Here is a 12,875-nt window from a genome sequence, read left to right as displayed (position 1 = left end):
GCTGAAGGGCTTGTTTCTATGCTGTTTGCATGCTTCAAAAGATCCATTATTGTACCGGTGCCAAAGAATGCCTCTCCAGCGTGTTTAAATGACTACCGACCGGTGGCCCTCACCTCGGTTGTCATGAAATGCTTTGAGAGGCTAATCAAGAAGCACATCTGCGCCCTCCTTCCTCGCAACATGGACCCACTACAGTTCGCATACCGTCCGAACAGGTCCACGGATGATGCGGTCTCCCAGGTTCTGCACACCGCTCTCTCTCATCTGGACAGCCAGGGGGGCTATGTCAGGATGCTGTTCATTGACTTTAGTTCAGCTTTCAACACAATAGTCCCCAGCAGATTGGCTGAGAAGCTGCTGGAACTGGGGCTTAGCACCCCTCTGTGTGCCTGGGTCCTGGACTTTATCACCGCCAGGCCCCAAGTGGTCAGGATGGGGGAACACACATCTAGCTCCCTCACCCTGAACATAGGATCCCCCCAGGGTTGCGTCCTTAGCCCCCTACTGTACTCCCTGTACACACATGACTGTGGGGCCAGGTTCAGCTCAAACTCCATCATCAAGTTTGCTGATGACACTGTGGTGGTGGGCCGTATCTCCAACAACGATGAGAAGGCCTACCGGGAGGAGGTGGCTGATATGGCACTCTGGTGTCGGGACAATAGCCTCCTCTTGAATGTCAAAAAAACTAAGGAGCTGATTGTGGACTTTAGAAGGGCTCAACATCCAAGGACGTACACGCCACTGGAAATAAATGGGTCTACTGTGGATAGGGTGATCAGCTTTAAATACCTGGGAGTCCACATCAAAGAGGATCTGACATGGGCAACGCACATTGCCGCACTGGTGGGCAATGCAAAGCAGCGCCTTTACCACCTTAGACAACTGAGGAAATTCAGAGTGTCTCTGAGGATCCTTCATTGCTTCTACTCTGGGGCTGTAGAGAGCATCCTGTCCGGCAACATTACAGTCTGGTTTGGGAACAGCTCCGCCCAGGACAGGATGGCCTTGCAGAGAGTAGTGCGTTCAGCAGAACGCACCATGGGAACTACACTCACCCCCCTGCAGGACCTATACATCAGGAGGTGCAGATCCAGAGCAAGTAAGATTATGAGGGACCTCTGCCACCCCAACAACGGACTGTTCCAGATGCTACGGTCAGGCAAGCGCCTCCGCTGTCACGCTGTGAAAACGGAGAGGATGAGACGGAGTTTCTTCCCATAGGCCATCAGGACTGTTAACGTTTATAACTCCAGGGACTAAATTTTGTCTTCTCTGTATTAACTTTATTTATATGCTGTAACTGTCATTCATTTTTGTGCACAATCCGCAGGCATTGCCACTTTCATTTCACTGCACATCGTGTATGTGCATGTGACAAATAAACTTGACTTGACTTGACTGTAAGACTCTGCAGACTGTTGATCAGCTTGCATGTTGACTTTCGAAGTGTCTTGTCGAGCTTGACATCTGCGGTGGGAGAACCTCTGTCAAATTATCTGGCGGCACAATCACTGACGCCATTGTGGTTATCTGTGGTATTTGACCTGTCGGCAGAAATTGAAATTAACTGGCAACATATTCTCAGCTCCATTATTTCTGCAGTTGTGTGCAAACCTGTTGCATAAGTAGTTACCCTGCAACCCATCGGAAAAGCCCAGAACGTGCTGGACAATAAGGATATGTACTGCTACCAGGGGAGCTTGAATAACCTCTATTGGGCGAGTTTGGGAAGGGATGTTTAATGGTTCAATGGTTTCTTTATTGTCACATGTACCAGGAACAGTGAAATACAATTTTTGCATGCAGCTCAGCAAAACTATCCTAGTACATAAGCACAATCACCCCAGTTAGTGCAGATTGCACAGAACAGCCCACCGAGTCAATATGCGAGAGGTGCCATTTTGGCTCCATTTTACAGTCCCAGCTGCAGCCGGCCACAAAGGCCTGTTACAGCTGTCACCTCCATTTGGGTTGTCCAGCGATCCACTGTCCCTCTCCACACCTGGCCCTCTTCAGCCCTCGTTCCCCAGGGGGATGTCTCCTGCAGCTGACATCAAGGGCGCGGAAGGTAAGACCCCCGGGTTCTAAGATAGAAGGTAGGGAGATAGGAGTTTATAGTGGTCATACCTAAAGCATAGTCAGAAAGTAGAAGGGTGACCTCTGGGCAAAGGTAAAGGGAATAGTTAGAGATACAAATCTATTGGAACCATTTACCTCTAAAACAGAGTTGTCAAAACAGGCTTTTCAGCCCAAATTGCCCACACTGCACCACCCACAAGCATTTGGCTTATATCCATCCAAACCTGTCCTTTTCATGTACCTGTCTAAATGTTTCTTAAACAATGCGATAGTACCTGCCTCAACTGCCTCCCCTGGCAGCTCATTCCATATGCCTACCACCCTTTGCTTGAAAAAGTAACCTCTTAGGTTCCTATTAAATCTTTCCCCCCTTCACCTTAAACCTATGTCCTCTGGTGCTTAATTCCCCCACACTGTGCAAGAGACTCTGTGCGTCTACCCAATCTGTTCTTCTGATGATTTTGTATACCTCGATAAGATCCTATCTATGAAGCTCTCTGTCTCCCGGACGATCCGGAGGTCATCCAGCTGCTACTCCAGTTTCCTCATGCGGCCATTAAGAGCTGTAATTAGCAAGTGTTGTCCCACATCCCGTTGGAGGAGCATACCACTACCCTAAATGCCATCCCCACTGCACCTTGATAATGTGATGTGAAATGTTATCTCGCACCACATATCTTGCCCGATTTGCACAACTCTCTGACTCTATGGCTCATTGCAGGTATAACCATTGAGGAAGAAACTGGAGAAATCTAGCAGATCTGATTTGCTGTGTAGTTTTCAGCATTTTCCTTATTTAATTTAAATTACCAGCCTGCACTGTATTCCATTTTAAAATATTTTAACATTAAGCTTCCCACTAATTAAGCAACTCATCTGAATCCTCTGTTACTTGTGTTTGCTGTTTGGGCTCTTCCTCTGTGACTACTTGAAGGAATGGAAGAAAACTAAATAAACCAGTACAAATAAAAAAGACAAGAACATGACAAAAAAGAAAAGTAGATTCAAACAAGAATATCAAAGGTAAAATAAAGGATATTGAACATTGTAAATGAAAGAGCAGAGTGAAGGTAGACACAAAATGCTGGAGTAACTCAGCGGGTCAGGCAGCATCTTCAGACTGAAGAAGGGTCTCGACCCGAAACATCACCCATTCCTTTTCTCCAGACATGCTGCCTGTCCCGCTGAGTTACTCCAGCATTTTGTGTCTACCTTCGATTTAAACCAGCATCTGCAGTTCTTTCCTACACAAAGAGCAGAGTGAGTTGATTTTGTAGAATTACCTTGATTGTATTTTCGATTTGAAATGCCCAAATTGAAAACCATGAAATGAAAGCTTTTTATTTAAATGTTTGTTCAAATGTGTTCATTTATTGTCAGTGATGACCAAAGCTTACTCAAGTAAATTAATCAATGATGTGGATTTCTAGAGGTTATATGTGTAAACAGGGCATGCTTGAGTGCAACAAATTATGACCGCAGCATGCCTGCAGGCAGGTTACAAGAGAGGGGAGATCTGCTAGATTTCTACTATCTCTTCCTCAATGGTTATACCTGTAATGTGTCATAGACGGTCAAAGAGTTGCAACATCTGTTGGCCCACCATGTCTATGCCGACCTTTTTGCTCATCTGCACTAATTCCATTTATCTGCAATAGAATCATCACCTACAGTACATTGCTTGCACAAGTGTCCGTCTCAATGCCTTTTTAATCTACTAATTGTGTGTGATTCCACCATCTCCTCTGGCAACATGTTCCAGATATCTGCACTCAGAACCCTTTTAAATCTTCCTCTCATCTTAAACCTCGGCCTTCTTGTTTTTGATACCCTTACCAAGGGGAAAAAGATTTTAATTACCTACTTAAGCTTTCCCCTCAATTTTATTTCCTTCCACCACATCACCCTTTCAGCTGCAGGGTAAACAAAAAATCCAACCTCCCCCCAGAGCTACAGTCCTTTCATCCACGCAACATCCTGGTGAATATCTCTGCAATGTCTCCAGTTTTGTAAAAAAATATACTTAGCCAATAACAAAGGTAAAAGGAGTGAACGGGCAGAAATATCAATGTTATAAATGACTAAATTAAAGATGTTTTTTTTTTAAATGAAAGTCAAATCTAGATTACAGATATTCTGAATAGATAGTGTTAAAATAGATAGAGAAAATGAAATATGATGAGTTAAAAGTGCAAGGAGAAACAGCATAAGAAGGAACGATAGATTAGTTTTAATGTCCAGTGAAAACATTTTCCATAAATGCACATTAATATGACGAATCAAAAATGGGAATTAAAATCACACATGTATATGAAAGGGTCTCTGTCTTGACTGTCACTGAAACCTAGCTCTATGTTGAGCATGAAAAGAGATATATATTTCACATTATATTGTCTGAAAACATGAAGCAATTAGAAAAGGAAGGGGTAGGAATGGTATTAAAGAGTCTGAAGAAGGGTTCCAACCTAAAATCCTTTTTCTCCAGAGACATTGCCTGAACTGCTGAGTTGCTCCAGCACTTTGTGTCTATCACAGCTTTAGACGGGAGGAGGGGGGGGGGATATATCATTTCAAGTAACCAGACAATAGAAACACTCCAGATAAATTACAAGTCTTCTGTGAAATCATTTGTGAATGACCTGGATAGCAGTGGGAAAGAAAATGAATGCTTAAAGTCAAGGATTAGAGGCAACCGAAGATCTCGGAGAAAACCCGTGTGGGCACGGGGAGACCGTACAGACAGCACCAGTAGTCAAAACCTGGGTCTCTGGCACTGCAAGCACTGTAAGGCAGCAACTCTACCGCTGCGCCACTGTGTTGCCAAACGGCCACCATGTTTTGTGGAAGGTCATTTGAAAAATTCAAATATCTTTCCCACTACGGTGGAATCCTATGCAAACTTGAAAAAGGAGTTAGAGCAGAATTTGTCTGCACAGTTGTGGAGGTATTGGGTGTAAGGTAAGAACGCAGCCTTGCGGGACACTGAAGTTGAGAATTATCATGGACTAATGATAATTTTTCAGCCTGCTTAAGAGCTCAGGTGCTAATCCGAAATAACAATTTGTAAACGTGCACCCAGGCAGAAGGAAGGTGCTTTCAGTTTTACTTGATAGCCAAGTAAATCCATAAACCAGCAGTTAAATAAACTAATTGGCAGCCATTGATTGGGTGACTGAAGAACTGTGACAGAGCTATTTAATCTTTACGGAATGATCTTATTTTTCCAGTTTCGATTCAATTTTGCAACACTGAAAGACAACTGCCTCTGGGGTTAATGTTAAAATCTTGATCGTGCCTGGGTCTAATTAGATAAAGTATTCTACTTAAAGCTTTGTATTCCAAGAATCTATACTGTTAATAGGCAAATAGCAAACAATTTATCTTCCTGATTGCATTGGAGAAAGCCGAGTGAAGCACAAGCATAAATTATTCAGATTTATAGTAATTTTTCTTAATAGGTGTTATTCGACAAAGGTCTGTTCAAGATCCTTAACACACATATTCGATCAAGTTGAAAAATATGACTGGTAAAATTATCATGAAAGTTTGCAACCATTTTTCGGAATTTTTTATCAACCTTCCGCCAGGAAAACGGGGCAAAAAACTTACACCCTGCTTCGAACTTGGGATGTTAATGGAATCAGTGTGAATGTAATATTATTCAGATAGAAATTCATAATTTTGCTTCAATTTCATGCTTCTATTCCAGTAACCTAGTACCTGCTGGCACCTCCACACCAATGGCTTGTCCCAGTTCCATGTGCACAGGCTGCCTGTGTGGGCCTCAACAAGTGTGGGTGCAAGTCACAGCTCACCACCAACGCCATGTGTTGACAGGACACCTGGCTCTTGCAGTGTCCCTCACTGTCACTCCTGATGGAGGTGATGAAGGTTGCTGCCTTCCTCTCTTTGTTTGCATGGAAATCTCTCCTCAGCTCAGGGTCTTCCATACTTTACTGTCTGCGTTGTCAATTTGAAACTACGATTTCCACTCACCGAGCTCATACCTCAGTGCTGAGCAGCTGCAATTAGTCCCTCCTCCCCCCTTCCCCCCCTTTTCCCCCTTCCCCCCGCCCCTCCCAATCAGTCTGTCCAACACCAGCCTCACCAGGTGACCTCTCCACATCAATTCATTGCTGCAGGAGTGCCAGCTGTGGTCAGTGAATCCTGCCAGCTTTCTGACACGGCAGCTGGCAGCAATGGGGAGAGCCGGGGTTGGTGCCAGATTCCTGGCATGCAGCACAGCAAGGTGTAGCCTGAAGAGCCTCTTTAACGCTTGTGGGAGTTCAGACTGAAGGGCCAAGAGTGCTGTGATGAATCAGTATTTTATGGGGTGAAAGCTCAGCAGTGCGCTAATGTATAATGGAAAAATATACCACTTTTATTTCCAGAGAAGGTTCTGTTAAAAGAACAGGCAATTGCAATAGGTGGAATCTATTTCAATTCAAGGAGGCTCCTGGTACTCTGTTCAAATTAAAGGCACCATAAAGACATGTGGATATGGAAGGCACCCTTAGTTTATTGGCAATGGCATTTTACTGCGTCAACAGTAAACTGCATCGTATGGGAGGCGCATTCCCAATCTCGTTGTACCCCTGGGTACAATGACAATAAAGATATATTGTATTGTATTGTATTGTATTGTAAGTCATCAGGGACTTGACCACTACACAGCACCAACCTGAGCAGCAATGAAGCTGGGTTAGTGAAACTGTCCTTGGTTTCGCTATGGACATTAATTTTTGCATTATTATGGTTCTTTAGTATTATGGTTTTTAATGTATTCTATTTTTTGATCATTATGTATTATCTCTGTGTTATTGCATTGTTATGGGCCGGTTGTGCTGCAAGAAGTAAGAATTTCATTGTTCTGTTGGCAGTCCATATGACAATTAAACACTTGACCATTTTTGTTTTGTGGTCCTTCCGATGAGCTTTGGCACTAGGAGAATTCATTCTTCCCCTGACACTGTGAAAAACAGAGAGTAAGTTTTAGATTTTATAATATATACGCACTGAAAAAAGTCTCCCTACTTAAAGCCATTTTCAAATTATTGCCTCCAATTTGCACTTCATAAACATTTGATCAGTTTTTATTTGAAGAACTAACGTGTCCAATCTAAACTAAACTAACCTTCCGGTTACACTCGGGTTTCTTGAATCCACTCTAATTTATTAACCATTTGCCATCCCTTCCCCTCTGAGAGTTCTCATCAGAATGCAGACGGATGTTCACTGTCAGCTGGTTCTTTGGTTTGTAAATTTGAAATAACTGTCCAAATTTCTGACGTGCATGACTAAGTCAGAAAATTGCCTCTAAAGTCGATAACTCCATTTTCCTTACCATTTTTTTTGCATCATCACTTAATTAGATTTTGACAAAGAGGTGCTGTAAGATATAATGTCACATTCTCGACAAGTATTTCAGCCTCAGCATTAATGCTGACAGGCTCCCTACTCCTTTGAACACATGTAGTTTATTTTATTTAGTTTAGAGATACAGCGCAGAAACAAGCCCATCGGCCCACTGAGTCCGCACCGGCCAGCGATCCCCGCATATTAACACTATTCTATACACATTAGGGATACTTGACACTTATACCAAGCCAATTAACCTACACACCTGTATGTCGTTGGAGTGTGGGAGGAAACTGAAGATCTCGGGGAAAACCCACGTGGTCACAGGAAGAACGTACAAACTCCGTTCAGACAGCACCCGCTGTCGGGATCAAAACCGGTCCTCCGGTGCTGCAAGCGCTATAAAGCAGTAACTCTACCACTGTGCCTCCGTGTGTTGCTTCTTTATTGTTTATATATTGTACATTGTTTCATCTCTCAGCTGTTACTGAAACAGCACAGTTCACTTAATAATCATACTGCAAATACAAATTGATGATCCAATATCAAAATCATATTTGTTTAAACCTGGAAATGTAATTTATTTTTGACATGCTCCTTTGGTTAGTAAGTTTGCAGGTATAGGTTAAAGGCAATGTATTTTAAGTACACACACTTTGACAATGAAAATGTATTTTTTAAGTTTGATAATTTCAGTGAGTTGAGTTTGTCTCTTCATGATATTTTTACTGGTCAGTGCCATTCACAGCTGTCAGTTTCAGTTTCTAAAAAATATGATTCTGAGCTGTAATATGTATATAATAGGAAGATTGCTTCCTTTGAATTATTGACAATATCTCTTATTTCTTACAGCTTTCGTTTGCTGCAACCACCCCGGTCCTAGCCGATAAGAAGAAGTACCCCTATTTCTTCCGAACTGTTCCATCTGATAATGCAGTCAATCCCGCAGTTGTCAAGTTCCTCAAGCGTTTCCATTGGCGTCGGGTGGGGACCTTGACCCAGGATGTACAACGGTTCTCTGAGGTATGACTTCTTTACTTGTGTATTTAAACATTGAAGGATAAATATATATTGCAAAACTCACCACCGGCATCAAAAGTGTTGAGAGATTTCTTGTTATCACTGGAAGATTCTTTACTCATAAAAGTGAGGCAGTCTCAAAGCCTTGCATGAACAAAACCTTTTATTTTTACTTTGTTACTTCCTGCAGTGGTCTCTTCCATTTGTTGTTTGCCATTCTCCACCACTGATGTTATAGTGTAACTAGGTTCGAAGGAAAAATATACATAAAGATTGGTGAAATGAATAGATCATAGCTAACTATTACGTACCAAGAGCCAATCAAGACATACCACAGATTCCTCAACAGATGTTAATCCCCTCAAGGGATCCATTTCGATGGTGATGACTGGTGTTTTATTCATGTGTGACATTTCACTGTGTGCCAACAGACCACTGGAGCATGAAGAACATTGTATAATTAATAAATTGAGACTATTGTTCAAGAACATTCACAAACCAAGAAGACAGCCTAGTTCTGGCGGCTCTGATAATGCCTTATAGTAGATCAAGAAAGCAACCAGCTTGAAGGTGTTTAATTAGAATTTACTGATATCCATCTCTAATTAATATTGATAAACCACTTAGACATGTGAATCTTAATCTGCTCGGATAATTTTCCTTTAATGTTTGTAAACAGCTGTGACACAACCAATCTCTGCTCCAAATCTTTAACAGCTATTTCAATTCAATTTACCTTGAATGACGCAAGATAGGATCATCACTGATAAATCAGAAGGATCCACACAGGGCACACCACAGGAAATCTGTGATTTGATTACATCAGCTTGGCACTGGCAGTGAAACTTATTAGATGCATTATTCTGTGTTCTGCAAATAGCTGAATTTTATTTGAATAAATCTTGAACACATCACTGACTCCTCAGAATGACCTCCGTGTATCTGGTAAATGCTTATGTCTGTCAGATAATGAACTGCATTAACATGAATCAACATTACAAACTATCTTTGTAAAGAGCAGGAATAATTTGACAGAGAAAAAAAAAACGTGCTCAGCAATTGAGTGTAAATTAAAACAACTTTCATGCGTATTGGGTGGAAAATGTTTACAGTGCAAAGTTGTGTTGTTAGAGCAGGCAGTCTTTGATCTGATGCTCCACCTCCACTACCCCCTATACCAGCCCTGCATTCGCAGTTGCCCTTGCAGATAGGAGCTTCCAATAACTGTGTGGGCTTTGTTCCAAGACTATCCTGTGAGCAGAAGAGATTGCAAGGTCAGTTTTCACCTCCTGAAGCTCTGTCCCCAGCAGTGCCCTGACACCCAGTGGTATTGTAGAATTGTTTGCTCTGAAACGAAGGAAGCTGAGGGGAGACCTGGTAGAAGTGTATAAAATTATTAGAGGCATGGACAGGATAGACAGTCGGAACGTTTTTCCCAAGCTGCAATTATCAAAAACTCAAGTGCATAGCTTTAAGGTAAGAGGGGAAAAGTTTAAAGGAGTTGTGGGGAGGTAAGTTTTTTTTACGCAGAGGTGGCAGCATGGAGAGATGGTGGAGGTAGATATGGTTGTGCATTTTTGGATAAGCAAATGTATATGCAGTGAATGTAGGGATATGGAACGTATGCAGGCAGAGGAGATTAGTTTAATCTGTCACTCTGTTCTTCATGGGCATTGTGGGCCGAAGGATCTGTTCCTTTGTTGTTCTTGTTTTAGGGTCTATGTTCAATGATAGTACCAACTGAGAAAAAGACATTTGGAAACAATTGAAATCGATATAATTTTTGTTTAAAGATGGTGTCTTTAAACAAGTTTATATTAAAATTGTTAAAATAATTAATTTGTTAATACAAATATATAGTGAACTACTAAAATTGAAAAAAATAGCACAACTTGTTTCAATGGATGAGCAATCTCATTCATGAATTGTGTCGGATACATCGGGTAAAGCTGCCAGAATGCTGAAGGTCACTTACAAATTGACACCAAATTGACACCAAGTTTCAGGAAGTGCAGATGTGTGCATTGCAGATAGGCAACAGTTTTCTATGGACCCACTGGCAGGCGATAATGCAACCTGACCCGTGATCGTCATTAAATGTGATGGAACCAAAGTAAGTTATTGCCTGCAGTCTTAAAGCATCTACTTCAAATCAAAGGAATTTTGTCACGACTGGCTTTCATAGCCTTCAAATTTCAGATCCAGTAATCATTCATGCTGCAGATTAGGGCCTGATGATGTAGTGCATAATTTGTTTCCTGTGAAGATCCTGATTCAAGTGTGCATATCATCGACTCGCAATCCAGATACCATATGGTGAAGCTTGTTATTTATGCAAATACGATCGAGCTTTGCTGATTGGATTGAGATATAATTACAAAAGTCAAAACCATGAAAATAGCTACAAGGATCAAGAGGTCATTTTGGCTATATGTTAGAATTGGAACTCAAAGGCATGAGGATATATTAACACCATATTTAGTCACCCAACGTATAGCAAGAACCTAAATGAGTGGCTTGCTGAGTTATTTCCGTGGTCTACGATTTGTTAATCACATTGTGGTCTGGCGTGGCATGTGGGTGAGATCAGACTACTTTCCCTGAATGACAAAAATGAACTAGATGTTTTTTTAGGATAGTGTAATGAGTTCATTTCATTATTGATGCTTTTTTTCTCCCCCCAAATGCTGGATTTATCTGATTATTTGAATTTAAATTGACCTGATCAACCTCTAGATCAATAGTTCAGTCATCTGGTACTCATCCAGTAACAAACATGTTAGAAACATTTATTTACTGCAAGTTGACACCTGGCTTCTGGTCCGGTACTCACAAAAGTGCCCAGATACAAACTATGGCGTCTAAATCATGGATTCAGTTGCATATTCATCGACCACAAATATTTGATATTTTATATATATGTAAGGTTAGTGATGGAACGTTGTGATGGAAAAGCTTAGCCATCTCTTGTTGAATGGTGGAGCAGATTCTCCAGATGATGACTGGGATTGCTGAGTTACAAGTGAGGTCCCAAATGAATTCAGCATCTAAGAAGGAAGTGTTAGAAATGTTGGCACACAGTAGGATAGATAAATCCAGAGGGCCTCTCAGCATCTATCCCAGAATGTTAAGGGAGCAAAGGGGGGAGATTGCTGGTACCCTAATGATGTTTGCATCTTTGTTAGCCATGGATGAGGTGCCTGAAGACTGGAGGATAGCTAATATTCTCCCCTTATACAATTCGTTAGTAAAGGGATAATTCTGGAAACTATCGGTCAGTGAGTCTTGCCTCAGTGGTAGGGAAACTGTTGGAGAAGAGTCCAAGGGACAGGATTTATATTTGTTTGGGAAGGCAGGGAATGACCAGGAAGAGTCAGTATGTTTTGTGCAGGGGAGATAATGTCTGACAAATGTGAGATCTTTGAGGAGGAACCTCAACATTAAATATGGCAGTAGATGTGGCGTACATAGACTTCAGTGAGGATTTTGAGAAGATCCTGCATGGTAGGCTGGTCAGGAAGGTTAAACAACAAGTGATCCGAGGCTTGGTAAACTGAATACATATTTGGCTTGCTGATAGGACGTAGAGGTTTGTGTTGGTAGCGTGTTTTTCTGTAATAAGTAGTATATCACACAGATTGTTGCTGGGACCTTTGGGGTGTGTGTGTGTGCGTGTGTGCGCGCGTGCATGCGCGTGCGTGTCCACAGAAGGTGAAGAAGGTTGACTCAATACGGCAGGATATGGATCAGCTGGAAAGTTGGGTGATTGGTAGCAGATGGAATTTAATCCAGAAGTGTGAGATGATGCACTTTAGGAAGTCCAATACTGGCAGGAAATATAGATTAAACTAGACCAAGTGGACCCGTTGGGCCCAAACTTCTCCTGCATTGGTGCAGCACCCTCTCCTCCCCCCATCCCCCCCCTCCCCCTCCTCCCCCTCTTACCCTCTTCCCCCCCCCCCGTCCTCCCCTTCCCCCCCCCCCCCCCCCCCATGGACTTTGGGAAAGTTAATGGTGATGTCTTGAGGATAGCGATCTTACAGTTGAGGAGGTGCTGGACATCATAAGATGTATGAAGGTCCATAAACCTGCTGATCAGATATATCCAAAGACATTTTGGGAAACTAGAGAATAAATTGCAGGAGTCGTGGCTTAGATATATGAAGGCACAAATGAGGTTCTGAAAGACTGGAGGCTGACTGATGTGCCTCCATTTAAAAAAGCTGTATAAAATAATGAAGAAAAAAGATATGTGAATGTAGAGTCTTTTACAAAACTAATTTGACCCCGAATGAACGAAAGCCATCAGTTAACATCCCAACATGAGGATCACCAAATGGTGAAAGCCTCAGCCGAAGGAGGAATTGGGGGAAAAATGCCTCTTATCAGCCTTACCAGAATATCCCATGGAGAAA

At 42.1% G+C, this 12,875-nt stretch overlaps 1 protein-coding gene across 1 annotated transcript in view; it reads left to right on the top strand.

The window, feature by feature from the left end:
• The window catches only part of gabbr2 (gamma-aminobutyric acid (GABA) B receptor, 2), a 694,367-nt gene that overhangs the window by 404,017 nt on the left and 277,475 nt on the right, over window positions 1–12,875 (top strand). Inside the window, exon 4 of the mRNA XM_078422928.1 lies at window positions 8,293–8,463. Coding sequence (XP_078279054.1) covers window positions 8,293–8,463 — 171 coding nt within the window. The remainder of the gene's footprint in view (window positions 1–8,292; window positions 8,464–12,875) is intronic.

Source organism: Rhinoraja longicauda, chromosome 2, assembly GCF_053455715.1.
Source record: "Rhinoraja longicauda isolate Sanriku21f chromosome 2, sRhiLon1.1, whole genome shotgun sequence".
Taxonomy (NCBI): domain Eukaryota; kingdom Metazoa; phylum Chordata; class Chondrichthyes; order Rajiformes; family Arhynchobatidae; genus Rhinoraja; species Rhinoraja longicauda.
This window is presented reverse-complemented; position numbering and strand designations above follow the sequence as displayed.